At 55.8% G+C, this 24945-nt stretch overlaps 1 protein-coding gene across 1 annotated transcript in view; it reads right to left on the reverse strand.

The window, feature by feature from the left end:
* Positions 1-2199: 2199 nt before the first annotated feature.
* The window catches only part of Fam20c (FAM20C golgi associated secretory pathway kinase), a 56125-nt gene continuing 33379 nt past the window's right edge, over positions 2200-24945 (reverse strand). Inside the window, exons 4-10 of the mRNA XM_027922781.3 lie at positions 16380-16472; positions 14644-14759; positions 8311-8491; positions 7548-7657; positions 7262-7343; positions 6822-6881; positions 2200-6133 (exon numbers count right to left, since the gene is read on the reverse strand). Coding sequence (XP_027778582.1) covers positions 5884-6133; positions 6822-6881; positions 7262-7343; positions 7548-7657; positions 8311-8491; positions 14644-14759; positions 16380-16472 — 892 coding nt within the window. The 3' untranslated portion in view covers positions 2200-5883. The remainder of the gene's footprint in view (positions 6134-6821; positions 6882-7261; positions 7344-7547; positions 7658-8310; positions 8492-14643; positions 14760-16379; positions 16473-24945) is intronic.

Genomic DNA, 24945 nt, shown 5'->3' on the forward strand with positions numbered 1-24945 from the left:
AGGTCCTGTGGGATAATGCAGGGTCTGGCCAGGGCTGTAGGCCTGGCGGTGAGAGGCTGGCAAAGCTGGAGGTAGCAGCCAGTGCCTGCTGAGGTCAGCTCTTGCTTGTCTCCAGCCCTCCTCTAGATGGTGCTGGGGAACAGGTGGGAGAGGTGCCTTCGGCCTGGCCTCCCATGGCCTTGGGAGACACCTGGTGGTTGTGGGCATGTAAGGAAGGTCCTGGGACCCTGGGCAGGCAGGGTGTAATGGATGTTTTTTGAGGAGGCTGGCTGACCCCCAGCCCCTTGATAATCTCTCGGGGTTGCCCTGACCTGGCCAAGCCTGGGGACAGTCCCCCCTGGTCCCATCTCCTACATAACCTACCCTACACCTTTCCAGGCCTCTCCAGGGCTCCATTCTCATTTCCCAGCTAGCTTCAGGGCAGGAACAGCTGCCTCTTAGAGGGGGCACCTTGCAGGAAGTGGCTCTTGTCCCACAGGGATCCCCACATGGGTGCAGGGACCCAGGACTGGAGACATTCTGCCCACCAGAGACCCCGAGTGCTGTCTCAACACTGTCAGCTGTGGGCTGGGGATATAGCTCAGTTGGTAGAGTGCTTGCCTTGCATGCACAGGGCCCTGGGTTCAATCCCCGGCACCAACAAAAAGCACCATCAGCTGGTCAGCTGGGTGGTATACTGTCAGCTGGGTGGTGTACTGTCACTGACACCTGGGTTGGACAGGTGGACAGATTTAGATAGAAGCCACCACCTTCCTGTTGGCCTTATCCAGCTTTATCTGGCTGGGTATAGAAACCTGTCCTCCTGGCTTGGGAGCCAGGCCATACCTCTGTCCCTAAGTCCCAGTAAAAGATGCTTTTGTACAGCTGGGGTCTGTCTGCCTGCTCTGTGGCCTCAGGCACCTTCCTTGTTTGGAGGCCGGGTCTCACATACCAGGATGAGGCTTTTCTGAAATGGAGGCCTTGGAGTTCTGCTCTGCTGTGGTCCAGCCTGGATCAGTCTCCCCATTTCCCCTCTCTCCACCTGGACAGCAAAGTGTCCCCTACCTCCTCTTTTCATCTCCCTGGGAATCTCCTGAAGGCAGCACTTGGGAGAGGTTCCGTAGGAACTGGGTGGGCATGGGCAAGGTATGGAGGGTGCGTCTCTTCAAGGTGGGTGGAAGTGAGGCTCCAGCTGTCTGGGGAAATGAGACCCTGAGGGGAGCCCAGGAGCCTCAGCGAGGGACCCCGGAGCAGTGAAGGATTGCATGGGGGGTAGGGGATGCTGAGATCTGGGCTCTTTAGCCCTCGAGGTGACTGGAGTGCAGGCACATGGGTGCAGGGACCCAGGGCTGCAGCCCTTCTGCCTATCAGAGGCCCAGAAGCCTCTGCTCTCACCTGAAGGGCAGTTGGTACTTTGTTCTGTGCCCACCCCAGACTTCTGGGGTGGGAGCTGGTAGACCAGCAGTCTGACGGCCCATTCTGGCCATAGGGCAGGGGTCATAGCGAGCCTCAGGTATGTATTTGTTTGTGCATTTATTTATTTTAATTCGGGGAGAAGGAGCCACTGCTCTAGCTGCCCTGTGACTTCTGCCAGGAGGTGGGAGGCCAGCCCTGGGCAGGAGCCCTCTGTGCCACTGCCTCCCCCTGCTCACTCCCAGACACTGCAAAATAAAGCCCAGATCTACTGAGGAGGTCCCCTCCCGTTTTCTAAAAGTCTTGCTTGAATTCTATCACATTCTGTTCTCAGGCGGCTCTGGTGGAAGGCCATCTGTGGAAGCACCTCGGGCCTGCCCCGGGGGGGGGGGGGGGGGGTTGTTGAAGCTGCTCCTCTCTTGGCCTGGGCTCCAGGCAGGTCTTGCTCCCTCAGCAACGCTCACTTGCTGCCTGGCATTGCAGGTTTGTGCCATCCTGGAGGCCTGGGGGCTTGATTTTGAGGACTGGAGAGAGCACAGGGTTCTGGGTGGTGGGCAGGTAGGGTTTTTCACTGTGTGCTGAACCCAGGGAACCACTTTACCTATTGGTGCCTCAGTTTGCAAAACTGTGAAATGGCTCAACAGGACAGTGATTCTTCTGGGAGAGCAACAGCGAGGAGCAGAGAGAACAGGAGATGGGGGCTGCTGGGGACACTTGGCAACCAGCACCGGGGCCGGGGCTGACCCTTTCTACCTCTGCCCAGTGTAGTCAGAGTTTCGTTTGAATTTGTACCAAAGCAATAGATCATAGTGTTCAAAGTCTTTAATGACACCCTAGATGAAGTCACGAAGACAGTCCCCTCCCCCAGCCAAGCCCAGAGAACATCCATTTCTGCAAGTTTCCCGGGTGTTTTGCTGTTTGGGGATTTGCCTTCCTGTGTCTAAACGACAGGCCTCGGCTGCACTGTCTCAGCTTCACCCCACGTCTGTCGACTTTCCATGCTGGAAAGGTCTTGTGCAGATCCCCCCAGCGGGTGGCGAGTGGCCTGACTTGCTGGTCTTTTCTTGGGTGGCCTCTGCTTCCTGGGGCGTGGGAGGTGCTCTTTCCTGGCTGACCTTGCCGAGGGCTCCTGTGTCTCTCCAGCAGAGTTGTGTTTCCTTCTGTTCATCATGCCCCTGGTGTCCCATCTGTCCACGGCACCAGGATAGCAGGGTCTCCTGGGACCCCATCATTGTCACTCTGACCCTTTGCCTCTTTGCATTCCTGAATCAGGTCCTGCTTTTGGAGGACCCGTCCTCTGGTGCCAGCTTTGTACTGTGCTCAAAATGTTCGCTGAGCATGTCTGTCCACCCTCATGGCCACTCTGATGTGCTGGGGATGAGGCTGTCTGGTGGCACTTGGAAGGAATCATTCCATCACCCAGCAGACCTGGAATGGCCCTGGAGAAGGCCACATGCAGGCAGCTCCTAGGCATCCTCTGGTGACATTGCTCACCCTTCTGCTTCTACCTCTGGCCCCCTTCTTTGTCTGGGGACTTCCGCGATTTTGTCTCCTGTGCCTTCCAGTTTCTTCTTCCTGTTCGGTCTCTCCCTATCATAACACTCCAAGAGCCCTTCCCGTTCTCTGGCACCCAAACTCTTCCCTGTCTTGTGCATGTCTCTGGGTGTCACTGAACTGTCCATTCTGTTCTGTGCTCTCCAGAAGGACTCTGAGGTGGCTGGGGATTCCTGCTGTTGGCTCACAGTCAGCAGCAAGGAGCCTGCCTGCTGGACACCGGCTTGTTCTGCTGGGCAGGGCTCCTTCTGTACACCGTCCTCCCTGGCTATTCTCCCCTACTCTCAGGCTGTCCCCTTGCCCCAGCCAAGGATGGCCAGGGTGTGCCTCATGATAATTTTTTTTTTAATGACCAGCCCAGACATCCCAGAGCCATCCTGCAGTGGGCAGGGCAGACCGAGCATACAGAAGGCTACAGTGGTTCAAGCCCCTGAGATCAACCTCCATCAGCCCAACCCCTTGAGATCTTTTTTTTTTTTTCTGTGTTGGGGATTGAAGTCAGGGGCACTCAACCACTGAGCCACATCCCCAGTCCTATTTTGTATTTTATTTAGCGACAGGGTCTCCCTGAGTTGCTTGGCCCCTTGCTATTGCTGAGGCTGGCTTTGAACTCGTGATCCTCCTGCTGCTGGGATTACAGGCATGTGCCACTGCACCTGGCCCCTTGAGATCTTTTGAAATGCTAATTCAGTTATATCATCGTTGTCTCAAGAACGCTAGCATCTTAACTTCCTGAGGCCTTGTAGGCTCTGTGCTGGGCTGACCTGGTGTGGCCACCAACTGGCCTCATTTGGTCTTGAGCACATGTGCCTCTGGCTGCTCTGCTGTCCTGTGACCTCTCGCATCACAGCTCAACTGTCCTGTGGACCTATAGAGGACTTGGGAGGGGGCCCTAGTGACAGCCTCTCCCGATCTGATGTTCCGTGACTCCTGGGTGTGTGACCCAGGACAGGTGACAGCCTGGCTTCCAGCTCGTGGCTGACGCCTGTATCCCAGTCCCCAGTAGCCTGAGGTGGGGACTTGAATGCGTCTTTGGCTGAACTGGTTGTTCTGGCCAGAAGTGGGCTGGCCGAGAGGAAGCTAGCGGGGTGGAGCTGCCCACGCTGTGGGGACACTGGTGCTGACAGGATGGGAGGCAGGCTTTGTGGCCCCTTTATCATCCTGCTATTTCCTTTAAAGATCTGTCAGCCTGAGGCCATTTACTGGTTGGCTGTGTGAAGCCCACATCTGAGCCCAGCCTCGCTCAGGGTCCAGGGGCCTCGTGCCCCTCCTGGGCTTTTGGGATTTCTGGTTCTGGCTCTGGCTCTGCCGTGTTGGGAGTCTCATCTGCCTTACTGCTTGTCTTCCCCTCTGTGGGCCTCTTTCCCACCTGTGAAATGACAAGATTCAGGGGCTGGGGATGTGGCTCAAGCGGTAGCGCGCTCGCCTGGCATGCATGCGGCCCGGGTTCGATCCTCAGCACCACATACAAACAAAGATGTTGTGTCTGCCGAGAACTAAAAAATAAATATTAAAATTCTCTCTCTCTCTCTCTTTCAAAAAAAAAAAAAGAAAAAGAAATGACAAGATTCAAACCAGTGCAATGTGGCTTTGGAGAAGCAGCAACCTGGTAGTCTGCCTCCCGGGGCCCAGGGCCCAGGGAGCCTCCCTCAGCACAGACTGCCCTGGGCAGGGAGGCGAGTAGCCGGCAGGGTGACAGGCAAGGAAGCACCTGGCAGGAGGAGGACCTCTGGATTTTCATGACCTGGAAGTGTGGGGGTCTGTGATGAGTCTCGGTCACATCTGCTTGTCGGCCTGCTCCCTGGGGTGGCACCACTTGCTAGGCCTTCCCTGCAGGCTGGGCCTGGTGGGTCTCAGGTTCTGGGGCCAGTGGTAGGAAGAGGCTGGCATCTCTCAGCTGCCCCTGTTTTGGAGTGGTTCCTGCTGGACACACGGTGTGTCTGCCTGACAGGATGTGGCCCTCTGGGCCTCTTGTGGCCTCAGTGGTCTCCACCCAGTCCTCAGAGGGCTCTGCAGCTGCCCTGCCCTCTCCTCGTGCCCACCCCTGCTTTCGGGAGTGCAGGCCTCGCCCGGCCTGTTTATCCCGGGGCTTGGCAGGCGGCTCCCCGGCAGCAGGCTGTGGGCTTTGGGCCACATGGGCATCGGGTACGCTGGGCCTTGGTCATGTCTGGCTCCAGGCCTTACTTTCTGGGAGGACTGACGGGCGGGCAGCTGAGCACCAGGGTGTGAGGGCCTGGCCCCAGTGAGGCCGAAAACACACGCTTGCCGTATCTTTATTGCACTTTTACCACATCGCAAACTACTCCACAAAGATGCCGGGGAGGTCGGCCTGCTGCTGTGGCCCCTGAGGACCCGTGTGACGTTCATACCAACTGTCCAGAGCAAAGCCGTGGTGCCTGCTGCAACGGGGAGGGGCAGGGCCACTGCTGGATACTGGAATAACTGGTCATTCACACTCGGGTGTCCATCTGTCCACACGCAGGCCCTGACATCCACCGGGAACCCCCTTCATCCCCAAAGGGTCTCTCCAGCCTCTAAATGCGGAGGCGTGGGAGGCAAGAGCAGAAAGAGAAGGTGCAGAGTGCAGGCGCCACACAGGACCAGGAGAGAGCCCTCGGGCAGGGCTGGAGGTGACCATGGCCTGTGTGGACGTCCCTCCCTTGGTACATTGCACCTTATGTAAATATAAAACAGTGAAATAGACTTCCTCTCCCACAAAAAGGACCGGAGGCCTCTACTGCAGCCACAGGCAGCACATCCTGCCTGTCCTGGGTCTTGGAGAAGCATGGAAGTGTCCTGTCGGAGCCCCTCAGGAGGCTGTGCCACTGGGCGGCAGGTCACTGCAGGGACAACCCTGTCCTGTCCACGACTTCACGGAATCATGATGTGGCGTGTGCAGCCATGCTCCTGGGTGGGCAGTGCGGGTGGTGCAGGTCACTACCTCTCAGTGGAGGTTCTGTGCCCAGGGTCCAGGTCGTCCTCCACCACGCCGCGTAGCCCGTCTCTCTCCACACAATCACGCACGGCCTGCAGCACGATGCGCAGCCGCCGGTCCAGAGCCTCCAGGTGTAGCCGGAACAGGACGGGTGCCACCCTGTCCCTCTGCAGAGACTCAGCCATCAACAGGCTCAGCTTGTACTCGTCCTTAGCCAGCAGCTGCAGGCGCAGGTAGGTGGACTTCCTGATCCTGTGGAGAGGGGGCTGTGAGCATGGGCTGGGGGTGGGGCAGGTGGCCCCAGGGGAGGGGTCGGGGGAAGAGAGGCTGAAAGAGACCTGGAGGGAGAGATGAAAGCTGAGAGAGTGTGAGAGATGGAGACCGAGAGAGACAAAGGCAGAGAGAGAGATGGAGAGAGGCAGAGAGAGGCAGAGGGAGAGACAGACAGATCCCAGATGGGTACCTCACTGGCCCTGCCTCTCACCTGCATGTGGACGGGGCCCCACCTTGCAGGGATGTGAGCAGGCACCCTGGGCCCTAAGGCAGACACAGGCAAGCTCACCCAACTGGCCTGGACCTGGGTGGGTGGATCCTGAGATGTCTTCTGAGAGAAGCACAAACCACTTTGCCCCGTAAGCCCGTGTCTCCAACTGTGGGAGGGGCAGGGGGACGGTCTGGTAGCTGCTGCTGGGGTGCAGGGTCCTTGGTTCTAAGCTAGTGTCTGCTCTGGGGCTTGGCAGCTTCACAGGGCTGGGGTGACAAGAGCCAGCATAGGTCCTTGTGGGGGTCCCTGGAGCTTGGGGTTGTGGATGGGTAGGCAGAGAGCTGATGGCCATGGTATGGCTATGGGCTGCCACCAGGTATGGACGCCTGTCTCCTGTGTCATGCAGGGAAGTGGGGAGATCTGGGCCTGCGCCTCCAGGGGCGGCCTGGGACCTACCTGCAGCACTGCTGTAGAGGTACCAGGATGGAAAGCTCGTCGTGCGCGTATTTCCCAAACCTGCCGTGAGAAAGCACAACCATCAGGTCCTTAGTGGGTTGCACAGCCTTTTTGGAATGGATATCCTCCTGCCTTGCTAACTGGGGGCCACTCTCTCCCAGATAGAGCCTGTCTGGGCCTATATTCCTGGGGCAACAGAAGGGGACAATGGGACACACCTCCCAGGGTTACTGTCATAAACCCAGCACCTGTCAAGGCCAACTGCCATCCCTCCCTGTGACGGGGACCCTGTTGCCTCGGAATGGAGGCCTGTATTTCACACAGGGATGGGTCTTGGGACGCCCCTGTTCACCAAGGCCTGCTTTTTCCTGCTCTGGGCTACGCCACCCACAGGGCAGAGGTGGCCAGCCTGCTGGGCTCTTAGACATGAGGGGACCCACCCTCTTCCGTTGTCCAGGTGGATGATGAATGTCTCATTTCCGAACTTCTCGAAAGTCTCGTAGTGGTGGCGGTCCATATTCCCTGCAGGGATAAGCACAGGTGCTCAGAGGCTTCCAGCCTGCTGAGAGAGGCACCTCCTGTCCACCCCAAGTACGGCCTCCAGGGCCACAACCCCGCAGAACCGTAACTAGTATGGTGCCAGGCTGGTCCACTGGGAGCTCTGGGTTGGCACAGGTGGACCTGGGCCCCACATCCCCAGTGGACAGCACAACCCACGGGACATACCCATGAGGAAATCAAAGATGGTCATATCCATGATGTCCAGGATGCGGTGGCCGCTGTCGTAGGGCGGAGTCTGTTTCACCTCCTCACAGTAGTCGGGGTCAACTTCCCACCTGCAGGAGAGCCAGTGTGAGGGGAAGTCCTTCATGGATAGGGAGGCCGAGGGAAAATTCTGGGGGCTGCAGGGCTCAGAACAGCACAAGCCAGTGGGGCCACTCTGGACAAAGAGGGCCTAGGATGTGGGCCAAGTATTTACAGAGAGACCATGCCTTGGCTGTGGGCTATGAGGTTGCATTAATAGGATTATGGGGCTGGGAGGGGATCATGCTCCAGGTAGAGGCCCCTGCCAGGCTTGAAGCTACTATCAAACTCTGGGTACCATGGTTTTGGAGATTCACTGTTTCAGAAACAGTGCCTGGACATTGCACTTATCAGGATACCTTGGCTGAGAGAGTAGGACATGTTTCTTCTGCACAAGGAACAAGAGGAATTGGAAGCAAGGGCCAAGCAAAAATACTAAGTCATGTTTTGAAGGACCCAGTGGTAAGGCCAGTGCCTTGGGGGCTTCTAAATCTCAGGTCAGGGCCCTTCCTAATCACCTAGCCCACTGTGCATCATACATGCTACTCAGGGTTGGATTCATGGCTGGCCCTGCCCCCCCTCCTGTCCCATGGTCATGAGAACCCCAAGCCCTCCCAGGCCTGGTGTCCTAGTTGCAGAGTGGACAAAGTCATCCCAGGTCCCCGGGGCCCAGCCCCGCACTCACTCTGCTTTCTTGCGCTTGTGGTAGGAGCGTCGCCAGGGGTTGCGCCAGGTCTTCCTCTTGGCCAGGGACAGGTCGGGCAGGAAGGCTGCCAGGGAGCCCTCTATCTGGTCTGGCCTCCCACACAGTGCGTGCTCTGTGGAGCAGTAGTAGGAGCACTCCCCGTAGAAGCAGATGTTGTTGGCTGGTGGGAGAGACAGACCCCATCACCTACAGCTGTCCCCACATGCCACCCCTGGCCTTTCAGGGCTCTGCCTGGAGCTCTTAAGGACAGGACTCACCCCCAAGCTCACTTGGCCTCAGTGATCACCTCCAGCCCCAGGCCATGAGTCAACCCTGCAGTGGGCTCCTAGGCCCCGCAGCCCTGGAGTCTGGCTTCTCCTCGCCCCAGAATCTAGGGGCTGCAGTCCATGGAAACTCCAGAGTCTCTGTTCAGTAGTCCCCAGAATGATTTGTACCATGAAGAAAGAGAGAACCCACAAAAATTGGAGAATCTTTGCAAATCACAAAGCTCATGGGGATGTAGTGCTTAGCGTATGTCAAGGACTTGTATGATTCAATAATTTAAAAAATCCAATGAATACATGGGCAAAGAACTTGAATGGATCTTTTTCCACAGATGATATACAAGTGGCCAATGAGCTCATGAAAAGATGCTCCTCAGTGGTCATCAGAGAAACGCAAATCCAATCCACAAGGAGAAAGCACCTCACACCAATGAGAATGGTCTTGATCATTGCAAGGGTTGGCGAGGATGTGGAACACTGGAACCACAGGGCCCTGCTGGGGGCAGTGATGTGCACAGGTGCTTGTTAAACAGGAGCTAGCATGTGACCCAGCGGCTCCACCTGCAGGCATCTACCTAAGAAAGATGAAATATATTCCCACCCTTTGCTTGAATGTGCTCACAGCAGCGCTGCTCACAGCAGGAACCCAGCCCCAAAGCCACCAGCTGACCAACGGCTAAACAAGACATAGGATTTTCACACAACCAAGTATCATCCATCCTTGGAAGGGAACAGAGTGCTGAGAGCCACGACAACATCTTGCCCAGTGAGAGAAGCCAGGCAGGGGAGGCCACACGCATGGGCTCAGGGGCATCTCAAGTGCTGGGGCAGGCTCTGGGGTCTTTCTAGGGTGGGGGAAAAATTCTGGGTTTGCACAATATAGTGAGTGTACTAAAACCACTGAATCATGCACCTCGAAATGGTGAGTTTTATGGCATGTGAATTATACCTCAATTAAAAGTTTAAAAACTTCAAGCTCTTTGCTGTCGTGGTTTGCGGTATTCCTACTGGGAGCACTGGGATGGCCGCATGCTGATCATAGCCTATGGATGGTCTACTCTATGCTTGTATTTGTTTACTGGGTGAATCTGTGTTTTCATGCTCTGACATGTTTGGTGGAGAAACCTGCAAAGGCATCGGGTTGTGGAGACAGGGAGGAAGCCTCTGGTGGAGCAGGAGGGGCCCTGCCTTGCTCCCTGTTCCTTCCCACTCATAGGGTCAGGAGAGTGGCCAGTGAGGGTCAGAGGGGAGCGGATGGAGAGAGGGGAGAGTGCTGGCACAGCTGCAGCCCTAGGAACACAGGATGTCCCAGCTGCTGGTCTCCCCATGAGCTGCCCCCTGCCTCTCCCCTTCCTGGCCTCCACCACAGCACAAAGTTGGATAATTACCACAGGTCCATCTTGGGGGATCAGCTAGCTGCACAGCTCTGGCTGCTGACACAAGTCAATCCATTTTCGGGGTGCCATGAAAGTTGACCATGCGGACAGCTACGTCCTCCTAAGCCAGTTCTAGACAGTATCACCTTAAGAGGGCAAGGATCCCTCCTCACCAGCTCTAAAGGGCATCTAGGGTGGGGTTGGGCTCTGAAAGTCAGGGTTCCTTCCAGTTGCATGACCTGGGTGAAGCAGCACACATCTCTGCTCAGCTCTTCACCTGCGTGTGAGGGACGAGCTGTGCCCACAGCCTGGGAGAAAGATCATATAAGGCAGCTATGTGAAGTCCAGAGAAGGTGACCATGCAGCAGAGAGGACTGCCCCATGTTGAGGGGTAAGTGGGCATAATTTTCACTTAGTAGCTCTAGTAGACAGAGAGCTAGGGGAAGGCTAGGGCCCCTCCAATAGTGTGCAGTGGACATGGGCTCCCAGGGCCTGGTCCTGACCGGGAGCACACAGCCCTCCTCATGAACCCAGAGAGTCCTGGCCTGCATGTGCAAGGTCCAGGATGGGCCTGTCTGAGGGATGGAGGTTGATTCAGGAGGATGTGGGTCACCATGCAGGAGGTGACATGACCACCCATCCTGGAATGAAGACCACAACATTGCACAGGACAGTGGACATGCCTATCACAAGGATGACCCTCTAGCTGCTGGCAGAAGACCCATGTTGGAAGCCCCATTCTTCCTCAGTGTGTATTTGAATGGGACTGTGTGGACAGTCTTGATGACCATCTGGGCAAACTCAGGCCAGTCTGGAAGAAAACGGGCCAATTTAATCCTGGGTAAAATCTCTATGCTGTGCGAAGCCCCAAGGAGTTGGGGGCTTTGAGGGCTGCCCATGACCTGTATCCTGCATGGGGGAGGCCACACAGAAGCATCCACCTTGCAGAAATTTACAGAAAAGGCCAGGGAACATGTTCCTTGAGCATATGGAGCTTTAGAGTGTTGGGCTCTGACCTGGCCCTGCCCACAGCTGTGTGGTATCAGGCACTTAACTGCCCTCTCTGAATGCGACTTCCACAGACCCCACCATGCCTGGGCTCACTGAGGGCTGTAGCCTGCTTCCTGCCTGCAGTGACCCTGGGACTTGAGGGCCACTACTGTGCCTCTCTTGTCCTGGCTGTCCTCCTGGCCACCTGGGGTCTTCTCTTTCTTGTCCAAACCCAGAGGCAGTCCTCTGCCCCGGGAGACTGAAGTCTCCCGTTGACTTGGCTCCTAGTGCAGCAGCGATGACAATCTTGGCATCGGCTGGGCCGGGAAGTGCAAGCAAAGCAGAAGTGATGCTGATGACTCTGAGCAGATTTTGTTTTCTAAAATGCGGTCAAGGCTGGCTCCCAGACCCCGCTGCTGCAGAGGAAGCCACACGTTCCCAAAGGCTCTGGGCAGAATCACGCTGAGAGCAGCACATGGTGAGGGAGTGGGTGGGATCCCGGGGGGCTGCACTCTGAAGTGGCGCAGAGTTCGAGAGCGTATTGTCCAGGTGCAATGAGCCACTGGGGCCTGGGGCCATCAGGGAGCTTCTGGAGTATCCTGGGTGAATCTGCAGCTGGCAGAAAATGTCATTGAAAGCCAATAAAAAGCCAGGGCAGATGTCTACTGTGGAGTCCCTGGTCCCCGTCAGCCCTGGCGAGGCCTTTAAAGGCGGGATTTCAGCAGTGTCACCAGCAGCCTCTGTAGGGAGCTCCTGGGACTCAGAATGGATAGTTCCCTGCTGAGGGCCAGGAGGGGGACCAAACACTAACCAAAGAGGAACGTGGTAAGGTCTTGATTTATCTGTTTAGGCTAAGAAGTGGCTCAGCCTTTTTTTTTTTTTTTTTAAAAAAAAAACAACAAACAAACAAAACTCCACAGTCCCTCTCTCTTAGATAATGACCTAAATCCATTGGTACTGAAAATTCTGGAGTGGGTGGCTTTAGCAGCTTCGGTGGCTTTGTCCTTTGGAGCCATTTGGGTTGTTGCACCCACCTGCCACCCATCAGCAGGGAAATCATGCCCAGCATGGAAACCTCTTGCTTCCCCTTTCCTATATCCTCAGACCCCAGCTTCTCTGCTTGGTCTTGAGCAAGTTACTTAAGCAGGTCCATCTGATGCCTGTGGACAGGTGAATGGACCAGCAGAATGTACACATCTCCCCAAGGCACAGTCCTCCACACAGATGGAACAATCTCCAGAGATGCAAATAACTGGGTGAACCTTGGAGTCAGAATGGTGATGGAACAGAAGCAAAAGATATGAACTGAGCCTCCAGGTGCTTCACACCACAGGGGGTGGCTGCCCCAGGGACATGCAAGGCAGCTCAGGGGGCCTGCACGGGCCAGGACGTGAGGTCCTGTGCTGATGGTAGAGGGCGCCACAGCATTGGCGTTCAGTGAGTGCCTCCAAGCTTAGCTGGCTAAATGCTCTGTACCTACCACCATAGGCCAACGCACCTCAATAAAACTAAAAGCAGGACAAGGACAACCTACCCCATAGGCCTGTCTTTGGAGCTGGGGAGGAGCTGCACTGCTCTTAGCCCTTTATCTGCTGTGCCTGTCACCTAGACCTTCCCTGCCTGCTCACCCAAAGATGGCCCAGCACTGCTGGGTGACAGCTAGAAAGCATAGTCCTGCCCCATGTAGTGGACTTGTCCCACCTGCCCATGCCACCAGGAGGAGCAGCCCTCCATGGGAGTGCTGTTAGCACTGTCAGCTGGGGTCCGGTGCTGTGGGGTGCTGGGCTGTCCTCTGCCCACATCCCTGAGGCTGAGCCTGCACCCCCTGGGCAGCAGGACTCATGACATTATCTACCTGTGTCCTCAGTCCAGGACCATTCTCAGCTTATCAGGTGCTGGGGAGTTGGACCCCTCCCTCTCTACCCCTGAACCTGTGTCATCCTTTGTCCTGAACTGAGAGCCTAGGAGGAGGTCTTGCTGAAATGCAGGGCATTGGGTCTAAGAATGTTGGTAACTGCTCACCTGGTGGTGGGCACCGAAGCCTGGGGGGTGTTATTCTCTTAATATTTTGAACCTTTGAAAAATGTCACTGCAAAAGTCAAAATAAAGAAAAAAAAAACCAAACAATGAAGAAGACTCACAGGTCTGAGTGCTGCTGGTATCTGCCCAGTAGCAAAGCTCCCAGGTGTGCATGGCCAGAGGGCTGTGTGGTGTCTCTGTAGGGTGTGCATGCCTGGACCACAGGGTGGTGTCCCCGTGGGCAGTAGGGCAGGAGGTGGGGCTGGCAGTGGTGGTGTTGGTGTCTTGATGGAGGAGTAACTTCATGGCCAACCTCAGGGTCAACTGCCACGCTCTGAGGCTGAAGGGGGCTGGGACTCCAGAGCTTAGGTCCCTGTAGGAAATCCTAAGAGAAGGCCCCTTCTTACAGCACCATGTACAGAGAGCTGCCTGTGAGTGACACCCTCCCATCTCTGGGGCGGCTTAAGCACAACCCACCCCAAAGACCCTGCCAACACACAGGCTCTCATTGGGTCCTTTGATTCTGTCAGGAGGGGCTGGTAGAGGGCCGGGGGAGTGGGGAGCCTTCTTCTCTGCCCTTTGGGGATTTCTGTCCTATTTTTCTCTCATTAGGAGGCTCTGAGAGGAGGAGACCAGATGAGCGTGCAGATGTGTGCTGGAGGACAAGAACAAACTCAGCTAACGTATGGATATGGATTCCCGGCCTCGCTTCTGACAAGCTCACCAATGCAGTTAGGAGTCGGTCCCAGCCATGCACATTGATCTGAGACAGATCAGGAAACGAGCTTTCGGGGTCGGGCTTTTATGTGCCAGCAAGTCTTAGGACACAGCTAATCGAGCCCTTAATTGGATTTATGTGCACGAAATTACGGAGCTGGGCATGTGGCTGGGGCCCTCCTGTGGTGTGAGCGTCTCCAGCCGGCCTAGTTCACACACCCACCACTTCATTCCGCTTTGCTGGCATCGCTGGAACCACTGGGCACCTTCAAGAATGGAGCGGAAGCGGGAGGGCTCCCCAGGGCTCAGCAGGCACAGAAGAATTGGTAGGAAGCAGCTCAGCAGGGGCCCAGTGCAAGGAAGAGCTCAGACAGTGAGGTCAGCGGAGCCCCAGTCACCAGGTCTAGAGCAACAGGGCTCAGGAGTGAGTGGGTGTGATCAGTGCACACTTGGGGTTCACAAGCAAAGTGTCAGGGCTTCTATGAGCTGAGGATCTCTGTGATGCACCCAAGAGTCCAGCACCTGTGACACCTCCAGGGGCACAGATATGGGGAGCTTCTGCTCTCACTAGTTGCTTCCTTGAGGGAAGGGGCTGCTGGCCTGTCTCCAGGTGTGGATGTTGCTGGAGAGTGTCTGGGAGGAGGGAGGACAAGGCCACTAGGAGAGACTAAGCATATCTGAGAGGGAGCTCCTTTGCCTTCTAAACCCAACAGTGAACAGAGGTAAAAATAACCCTCCTGCCTAGCACAGGGCACGTGAGTGAGGAAGACCCCCAACTCTGGTTTCTGGAGCCTTGTGGATGGATCAATAGATGGACTAGGGGCTAGGGGCACCCAGCCCTCTCCAAGCAAAAGCTGCCTAGAGGAGTGGCCTTTGCATGACCCCTCTCTAGAGGCTACCAAGGGCGCCACCTGTTGGGAGCCCCATGATGGGCCGTGCATAGCTACCTGGAGAGACAAAGAAAGTCCTCCACAGCTTCTTGTCTCGAGTGACATCCCGAATTTCTTTGGTCATGTTGACCATCCTGCCGGCCACAGGAGGGACTCTGCGGAAGTCCAGGATCCTGGCAAGAGAAGGACGGAGGAAAAAAGTCTTCACTCTCTGTGGTGCATTCCTGGCAGCCCAGGCAGAGGCTGATGAACCAGGCCTCTCCTGGCCCTCGCTCAAATCCGGCTTTGGGCTGTGGCTCTGCCTGGCACCATCAGCAACAGGCTGAACACACCCTGGAAGGACGAGTCCTTGTGCATTTGCCTCAGCCCTGCCAGGCACCTGGATAACTAAAACATGCCCTCATTCTAGGGCTAAATTGAAAACTAAATTAAATTACATGAACCACTCTTAATGGAACTCTTTCTGAGCTCCACGGCACGCATTGCCACTTGCTTAATTAAATGGAGATGCCGGATGCAAGTGTTTCCTGCTGACACAGGACTTGTGATAGCTGCATAGGTGTCCTCTGCAGAAGTGGCCGGGCGTGGAGGAACAGGTGGCATACCTGGGACCCAGGGTCCGGCTGGCTATGTGTGGCAGCATGCACCACCTCCCACAGGCAGGCATATCCTGGGCTCTGCTTCCCTGTCTTATAAGCACGTCGACTGGGGTCCATGTTTTCTAGAGAGAAACCTCATGGCTTGGGAGCCCCCATGGTTCTTTCCATAGAAAGGCTTTCTCTCAGGCTGGGCTGTTCTGGGAAAATGCAATGGTTGGAAATCTAACTTCTGGAGATTTCTGCAGTCACCACACAAGGTTTGTGATCATACATGGATCACCCGATTCTGTTAAAATGCAGATCCTGGTCTGTGGGTGTGGGGTGGGGCCCAGACTCTGCATTCAGCCAGCTGCGGGGGTTGGGGATGGTGGTGGGGATGACACTACTGTCCACCTAAGGCCCTGCAGAGCAGCCAGGAGGCTCCAGACGCAGAAGTTCCTTTCTGCTGCTGCCTGATGGGTGCTCTCTGACCTCCAGATCCCTTGAACCTGACCCCAGGGTCAGACTGTGGGCTGCCCCTCGAGGGTAGACACTGACCATCCCATGGGGCTCCTGTGCGTAGCCCCCACCTCTCTGTAGCCAGGTGGAACCTGAAAATGAGCTGCATCCTGCAGGTCAGAGCTGCCCCTCAGGAAGCAGGGACCAGGCCTCAACTCGTTTTGCTGTGGGCACCACTTTCTTCAAGTAGATTTTTTTTCCCTCAGAGAAGTCCCACCCTGTGATTAGCCATATTAAAATTCACGGCACTAATGCTTCTTCCTCTCTTCTTTCCTGCTTTTCTTTTTCCTGTGTTCTCTGAGACCCCAAACCTACCATTCCTCTGGATGCTCCTTGCTGGGCACACAGGAGGCACCTGCCTAGGTGATGAGCCACAGTGGAAGGGCCCATCTCTGGGCATGTATTTCTCTCAGGGCCTCAGTTTTCTGGTCTGTGGAATTGGGATGTGAAGGTCTGCCCCCCCAGGCATCATGAGAGTTAAAAGAACCAATTCTAGTAGGGTGTTCTGAACACAGACTGCAGAGATCGCCACGAGGAAATGACAGTGACAATACACTGTGGACCCCAGAGGCCAGGCCTGTGCCTTCTCGGGCACTAGCAGACCTGTGTAATTATGCTTGATGGGTGCCTGGCTCTCAGAGGAGGGGGCTCCCTTGTGCAGGTGGAGGTGGCTGCTCTGTGGAGGAGGGGGCTCACCTGTCCAGGTGGAAGGCAGCGATCTCCGCATTGTGCCGCTCGTAGTCAGAGAAATAAAAAAAGTCGGGGGGCGTCTCCTGCTCCCTGGTTTGCCTGGAGAAAATGGGGAGAACAGAAAGGGTTTGTCACTGATAAAACCCCTAGCTGTATGCTGGACACACTATGTCAGTTTTCCAGAGCTGATTTAAATGTCTGATGATTTTGCTAACCCGTTGTCACAGAGTCACTGTTGAAAATTAAATGATGCAAACTTACCATTAAATACGTATACTTAAGGGTAATGAGTGCTTAGACCTCACCGTTGCCTAGCTGCTACCTGCTTCACTACCCTCTGCAGCCTGGGCTGCAGGTGGAAATTCTGCCTGGGAGGCTGGGCACCTCCTCCCAACCCTGGTTAGTAACTCAGGAGCAGCTGTGGACAGATGGAGCGCTTGCCCCCCGGTAGACAGGAGCATTGCACCATGAGGTTGGTACTCCCCAAACCAGCTCCCCTGGGAGCCCACCTCCTGCCAAATGGCTTCTTGTTTAAGCAATGCCTCTGAGCGGCCCCGCTGCAGAGAGATGGCCCTGAATTGGACCAGACACACACCTCTCCAGGGCGTGGGCTTGGGTTGAGGTTGGGGGACAGTCTGCCTGAAGATGTGCCCTCCTGGATCACTGTTACCTCTAAAAGGGAGGCTGGGCAGCCTTCATAGGTCCCCTTTGTGGTTTTCTGTCCACAGGGGCATATGGCACTGGGGCCTGGGTTTCAATTTCTCCACTGCCCCGTCCAGCTTCCAAGTTGAGCTGTAATGCCCTCCTGTTTCCTGTTCTTATCTTTGGGCCCTCCATTCTTGCTTGCAGTTCTCTTGGAAAAGTCCACGTGTGTGTCTCAAGGAATGTCCAGCCTGGACGTCCCAGCACTCAGGGGTCCTCAATCAGAGAAGTTAAAGTTTGGGAAACAGGGCCCCTGGGAGTCCCCTTGCGCATTCCCGTTGTAAAGGCCTGTAGCCAGCGTGTCTGACCCATGGTCTCAGCCCTACACAGACTGTGGAGCCCACTTTCTGCCCAGCATGTCATACTGACCTGCAGTCCTGAGAAGTCTTGGTTTAAAGCCTTAAATGCAGCCATTTCCCAGCCTCAGTTCCAAAGGAAAATCCTTCATAAAACTTTCCCCAGTGCCAGCAAAGAGGAGCCACATCATTCCTGCTGCCCTCCCTGGCTGGTGTGCAGACAGAAACACTGGAGCAGTAAGGCACCACCTGTGATATCCCAAAGCTGGGCCACCAGCTGCTCTGGCAGGGTCCTGGCCCCTCACCTGCAGTGGATGCTGGCCAGCAGCTCCTCCCTGGAGCCCTGGCTTCCCTGCTGGCATGCTGGAGGTTGGTTTCCGGACTTTACTGCTGCTTGGGTGGCCTTGGACAAGGGACAGATTGTGCTGGGTCTCTCCCCTTAAGTTCAGGGAACAGCCAGATAGGATATGAGATGTCATGCCCAGTGCCTATCCATTCTGACTTTGAGCCTGGCTTCTTAGTACCAAGTGGCCAACTGTCCTGTTGAAGGCCTGCCTGGCCATAGTAGGCAGCCAGGTGCAGTGTCCCTGAGTTATGGGCAGGTGGGTGCCCTGCCAAGGGAAGAGCTAGAGGGTAGCTACCATGAGAGACCTGGCTCCCTTGGGTCCTTGCTGCTCATGGAGGGTATATCTGTGACAGAGGAAACTCAGGATTACAACTCTCCCACTTTATAGATGGAGATGATGGGGCCATAGAGGGGCAGGGACCTGTAGTGCTAGTGATAGAGCCCAGACAGCCCAGAGCTCCTCTGGAGGGTCCCACTGGTCTGTCTGTTTGGTCACTCAGTGAGGCTGGTGCTTGCTCAGTGTGTGTGTGTGTGTGTGCGCGCACGTGCGCGCGTGCAATCATAACCCTGGTCTGAGTCACAGGGGCAGATCCTTCCTTTGTGGGCACAGCTAGAGGCATCAGTGCTGTCTGGGATTCCACTTCCCACTCTTGTTCACCCCATGCACAGCAGTCTTGGGGCTTGGCAGGAGCTCAGGGCTGGGGAGCTGCACGCTGGGCTTCCTGGTCCAGCACTGCCTGGGCCCTTCCTCTCAGAAGCCCAGGGGCCTGGCTGGAGTGAACAGGGTGAGGGTGGTTGAGACCCAGGCTTCCCAGGGCTGCTTAGGGAGGACAATCAGGGAATCCACCAGCTGGCATCCAAGGAGGACAGCAGATTCTAACCAGGAGAACCAGGCCCAGACACAGGTCTGTGTCCCCTGTCCACGGTGCCGGTCATGCCACCCTCCAGGCTGCCTCTCTGGAGCTGCTCACAGTGCAGGCTGCACTCAGCCTGCTACAGGTGAGGCCGTCTGTGCTCCCTACAGGGGCAGGAAAGTTTCCATCTGTAAACTGCACCGAAACTCTCCCTGATCAAGTCACCACACACAGGGCTGCTTTGAAGGCCACCATTGCTCTGTAGACTTTGAATATCCCCAGTGTCTCAGGTTCTGGGGTGTTCAACAAACTCGGTGGGGAGACAGGGACAAGTCATAGGGCTCTTTCAAATGTTTGACTTTAAGAATTTGGAAATGTTAACCTATTGTTGCTCAAAATCCCATCAGAGAGCAGCAACGTTGTTGTCACGAAATCTGGGTCCACTGTGTCTCTGCCTCCACCAATAGTCCAGGAAACACGTCTCAGGCCAATCCTGCTGGGGAACTCCAGCTTAGGATCTGTGCTGGCCGCCTTCTTGGGTGCTGGAAAACATGGCCTGGGTCTCAACCTGCTCCAGTCCCACTTCCTTCACAAGTTGGCACTGTCATTCTGGGTAGGCTTGGATGCTCCCAGCAGTGAGACCCACACCCTGCCCCAGTCATGTGCCCATCCTTCAGTTTCCCTGGTCTGGGTCCTTCCTTCCAGATGTGCAGGTGAGCTCAGCCAGGGCTCTCTCGGCTCCCCACCCCAGTGCTGGCTGAGGTTGCTGCCCGACACAGCTAGGCCCGGTGGAGACCCATTGTGGTGAGCTGTGGCTTCTGGTCAGGGAGGATCCAGTCCAGGCTGCAGGCGATGGCCAGACTTTAGCTGGGCCCCTCCCCAGCTGTTCTTGGGAAGCAATGACAGCTGTCCTTAATGGTTCCCTGAACATCACTGGCCCCAATAATGGATTTCTTCATCAGCCTTTCTAGGAACCAGTGGAGGAGGTGACACACCAGGAACTAACCATTCCCCACGACCTATGAGTACTTGCTGGAGAGGACTGTGGCTGGGAATGTCCATGGCCTTGCACCAGGTCTCCATGCAACGTAGTGCAGACAGCGTACTGTGGACAAAGCACATTTCCTCTAACCAGCTGGGCTGGGGGTCCTGGCCATCAGTGTGTATTTTCTGAGACAAGAGAGTGGAGGAGATGGCACATAGGGCCTGGGGCACTGGTGGCAGCAGCATGAGACTTCTCTTGGGCAAAGGAATCTCCTGGATTTGAAATTAATTTAAAATTTCATTTTTTTTTTAAAAAGCACTACAGGTCACAGCAGGCTCATCAGTCCACTGGTTGCAGCCCTTGGCTCTGTGGTGGCAGCTTCTGTGGGAGCCCTTGAGGCTGAACACCAAGCCCTTGTATTCAACCCGGAAGCCCTGGCTCCCAGGAAAGCCCGTTCCCAGAACACAGTTCTCCTAGACTGTCGTCACTTTTAACTGGAAATGATATGGACGGAAGTGAGGTTTCCACCCTGTGAGTTTTTTGGAGCTTCACGTGTGCAGTGTCTGAGCCCAGACACGGTGCTCAGTGCCAGCCCTAACCCTAACCTAGCCATGGCATTAACTCTGTTGTGGAAGGCAGAATTATTTTGGTGGTAAATGCTGGCACTGACCACACTCATATGCTAGGTGGGCAGAGCTGGCTTCAGTCCCTGGGGATAGCCTGGCATGGAGGCAAGCGCTTGGTGGCCTCAGCAGCTGGCTGGTCAACCTTCCCTCTGTGATGCAAGTGTCATTCATTCTTTACCATACAGCACTGCAGCCATGGGCCACGCGTGGCTATAGGGAGCTCAAAAAGTGTCTAGAGCCCTGAGGAGGCAGCTTTTAATTCTATTTTTTTAAATTAAGTCAAATCTAAATGTCTAGTGGCTGCATGCTGGGCAGCAAAGCTCTGTGGACTGCCTGAGGCCTCCCTGGTACCTCTGATATCCCTGGCTGCTCTCCCTCCCCACCTTCCTCCCTCTGTGCTCTCAAGCTGTTCCCCTGGCCACCACCTCTGGGAAGCCCTTTGGAATCTCAGTCCTTTGCATGACGTCTCCCACCCATTCCCAGGAACACAACCCTGTCAGCAGTGGTGCAAAGCTTCAGGGAACTGTTACGGAGCCCCTCTCTTCTCCCTGCCCTGTATGCACAGCGCTTGCAGAGAAGCATCAGGTCCACTTCTGCTGTAATACAGACAGTGCCCCAGTTACATCTTCACTCTGCCACTGACCAGCAGTGTTGCCCCAGCCCCAAGTCCAAGCCCTGGCGGGAGAAAGATAGGACCTGCACCTGGGTGGCCTGGGATGCAGTACACTCCAGAACCCCATGGGTACCCGAGGTGTAGTCCACACTGGCAGGGGCAGGCTGGACATCCACTTGGAGTTGTCCAGGCTTGCCACCTTGGAGCCAGCCCTTAATGATCAAAGAGCAGCAGGGCCTTGGGGGAGCTGAGATGGGCAACTGGGGTCTAGGGAGGGACCGACCAAGTGAGGGACCCGGGGGATGGGCCAGGACACTGTGTGGCAAAGTTCTGACCATGCACTACAGGCAGGCTCACAATAACAAGGAGGCACAGGCACACACTAACCACTCGCACACGCACACCCTACAGAACCGAGCTGTCGGAAGGATCTCAGGAAGAAGGGATGAGGACATGTTCCTCTGATTTTTCTGGGCACATCTGTACACAGGGACTGGAAAAGAGCAGTCAATGGCTGTGAAAAGATAGTTTGATTTCCCACCACAAAAAGAGCTTCAGAGCTCCTGGGCAGATGTGTGACTTGCCTACCTGAGTCAATTGCACAGATCTGGCCATCAAAGCCGAGCCCACCCAACAGCTCCTGTCTAGTGGCACTCGCAGGCTGGGGCAGTGGCAGAGAATTCACCCTCGCTCTGGGCCAGGTGCCTGAAGCATCTAGCCCATGGCCCCTGTCCCCTGCCAGTAGAGAAGGGCTCAGGGCCCCTGGGCAGGGGACACCTTGGCCCTGTCTGATGCAAGCAGCAGAGCAGCCCTGAGGACAGCGGAAGCAAGTGGCTTCCGACAAATGAACCTTGGAAAGCCAAAGGATGCAGGGCCACCTCACACCAAGCTCTCCCACCCTGGCCTGGCGCTGTTCCATCAGGTACAAATGCCAGTTCAGCCCTTGGGCCTGCCCTCCTCCTGCTTCACCTGCTTCTACTGCCCCTCCATTGAGGACGAGCTGAGGCCCAAGCAGGCCCCCAGCTTTTACAACACTGTGTCTTGTTGGACTTCCCTCCTTGGTCTCCTTCCCCCTCAGCACTTCTACACGACCTTTTCCGGCAGCCTGGGACAGAACACTGCTCCTGGCCCAAAGAGCATTTGGCACACGCTACACTGGGCAGCATTGTGTGGATGCAGCGGAAGGGCCTGGGGGCAGAAGTGTTCTGCCCTGCAGATGCTGTGCCCAGTGAGACTTGTTTAGGGACGGGCATTTCATGAGCTGAGGATGAACAGGGAGCTGACAAGAGGTACAGGGCGGCCTCTGTCTCCCTGAAGCCTTTGGGGCCTCATTTCTTCCATCTCTGTCACCTCCATGTCACCTCCACAGTATGTGTGAACAGACTACAGACAGAGCAGAGGCAATGTTTGTGGAGCCCAACAGTGAGGGGATCCTTCAGCCAATGCCCCAGTCCTTCTCCTCCCTCACCCCTGTGGCCTTTTGAGCACATCACATGGACACCTGAAGTCCAGGTGGCTCTCAGCCTTGCAGCTCCAGGAAAGGTCTGGGCACTTCCCTGATGTCTTTCTGATGTCCTGGAACAGTTCCTGTTTCCGTATCACTCACCTCCTCAATGATCCCAGAAGCAGGCAGCTGTCCTAGCCCCACTGTGGCCCCATATGCCACCTGCAGGCTCTTTGGCTTCCAGGAACCTTTCTCCTGAAGGGCCCAGAGGTTCAGAGAAGTGGTGAGGGGTGCTGTCTGACTATGCTCTCCTCTCCCAGGAGTCTCCAAGGTTGCTCCAGCAAACCCCTCAGTGCACCCCAAATCCTCTCTGACCACTGTCAGCTCCTCAGCCTTGTTGTTGTGCCCTGAACTGTGTCAAGAGGGCAGGGGGAGCACTTACTGATGGTTGTGGTCCTCAGTTTCCCTTTGTGCATGATATGACAGAGAGCAAGACCCTTAAGGGGTCCCAGGTATCCCATAAAAGAAAGGAAAGAAGGGGTTATTCCAAGTTTATACCCCAAACAAACTGCCTGCTTCTAACATAGTGATCAGGCAGCTCCCCCTCTGCCCCACCAACTTGGTCTTTCCCCAGGCTACCTGCCTTTCATCCGGGCAACCACTGGATGACATTCCAGGACACTTCTCAAGATCCCACTGCGATATGGCACAGAGGGCAGTGGAAGGGCACAGGCTGCCCTCTTCTCCTTGGCTGAAATCCTGACCACTGCTCCCCACAACCTGGCCACCTGCTGATCCTGCCCACTACTTGCGACATCCTGACCACATCTCTGGAGAAGAGGCCATACCCTGTGAGCCAGCATTTCTTAAACTGGGTCCTGGAGCCCAAATGCCCTGGGAATGTGTGTTATAAGTGATTATAACATGACCCACCCTGGACCAGCTGGGTCAGAATGGTGGGGTAGGGGCTGCAAAAATCTCATTGCAGAGATCTCCCATGATTCCATGTCTTCCAAAGCTAAAGCTATCACTGTGGACATCCCTGAAGGCATCCTGATGCTCTCCAGAAATCCTGACCCTCATTTCCTGATGCTCCAGGAACCCTCACAACCTCTGAGGGACACAGCCTCCAGCCCACACAGGAGCCAAGACAGGAAGAATAGCCCAATGTACACCATGATCCCAACGGACAGGGCAGGGCAGGGAATGGGCTCATGGTGTAAGGCCTTGCTCAAGTGGGGGTGCTACAGCCCCTGCAGAGACCCCTGGGGAGCCAAAACCTCACAACTCCTCAATGGCTGGCATTCACCCCAGGTTAGAGGCAGACCTGTGCATTCTCAGATCTGTCTAATCTTAGCCTGTGGCAAGAAGTCCCAGCTCCAGGATGTTCAGAGAGGGCGTGGCCACAGCTGCCTCCCATGCTATGGCCATGTCCCTCATCTGAGAGACATATTTCTTTCTCTTCATCTCACCTCTGCAGAGGAGAGTTGGTCCCTGATCACGGCATTCCACCGGTAATGCACAAAACTCCAGGAAAGCAAACAGCACACGCCTGCTGGCCCAGGCCCACCCTGCATGCTCTGCAAGAGCTCTGTAAGAGCTGCAGCTCTGAATCCTGACCTGAGGTGGCATCTATTGCACTCATAGGCCCATGGTGCAGCCACGTACCTCTGTTAAGATGTGAAGAACTTGGGACAGCCACCATGTGACCCCAGGGACCACTGTGGGCCACAGAAGATTTTCTTAAACTGAGACCTGGTGCTTACAGCAGAGTCTGGTTGGGAAAAACTGGTGGCTGACCTTCCTGGGTGGTGCCGTCCACTTGACCTCCCTCAGGTCCTTTCAATGAGCCCACACCATGGGCAGCAAAGTGGGGCCTCAGCACAGGACGTCTGGCAGATCCACCTCGGCCTGGTCCCTGAGGCTACCTGCAGCTAGGTCCTGGGGCTACTGGGATATGGCTGAACCTTCCTAGCCCAAGTCTACTCTGCACCCAGCTTTCCTCAGACCCTCCCTCACGGTCATAAGGTCCTTCAGGCTTTAGGGACAACCTGAAGAAAATGTCACAGTTGATTGAGCTGTTGAAACTAAATTCCTGTCCTGGGCCCAGGTGGATGCATTGCTGGGTGGGGGTCACCCATGTCTCTAGTGACACCCACTTAGCCCCAGTGCAGCTGGGAGTCATCTGGTGAGACGAGAAAGCTCCCAGAGCTGGTCACACATGGATCCTCAGATTGCAATCCTGGAAGTGGTATCAGTTCTGACCACCAGGCTCCTTAGACCACCTGGCTCTGGATATGTGGTCCCATGTGACCACCCCCAACCTCCAGGAGTCACTGACAGGGAGGGTAATAAGCAGCTTCTCTTCAGGGCAGCCTGGCACCCACCGAGCCTCAGCCATTACTCCTTCCTGACTGTCCTCGAAGCTCAGCCTTATGGCACTGGGTGACAACTTGGCACTTCCCTGGGTTTGGTGACAGTTAGGAAAATCCCAGTCCCCCACATTGTCACCCCCACCCTGGAACACCCCTTCCATGGTCAACCTGCCTGAACATTAGCACTCTCCAAGCCTGGGATGGGGGCAGTGCTTTTAGGCCAGCCTGGGGGCCTTCTGTGTTCAAGGCAAGTCTTGTGTTGGGCCCAACATGTGTACCCACCAGGAATCGACACTGGTCAAGATGCAGGACTGCCACTCCCTTCCCTGAA

The sequence above is a fragment of the Marmota flaviventris genome, chromosome 19 (genome assembly GCF_047511675.1).
Source record: "Marmota flaviventris isolate mMarFla1 chromosome 19, mMarFla1.hap1, whole genome shotgun sequence".
Lineage (NCBI taxonomy): Eukaryota > Metazoa > Chordata > Mammalia > Rodentia > Sciuridae > Marmota > Marmota flaviventris.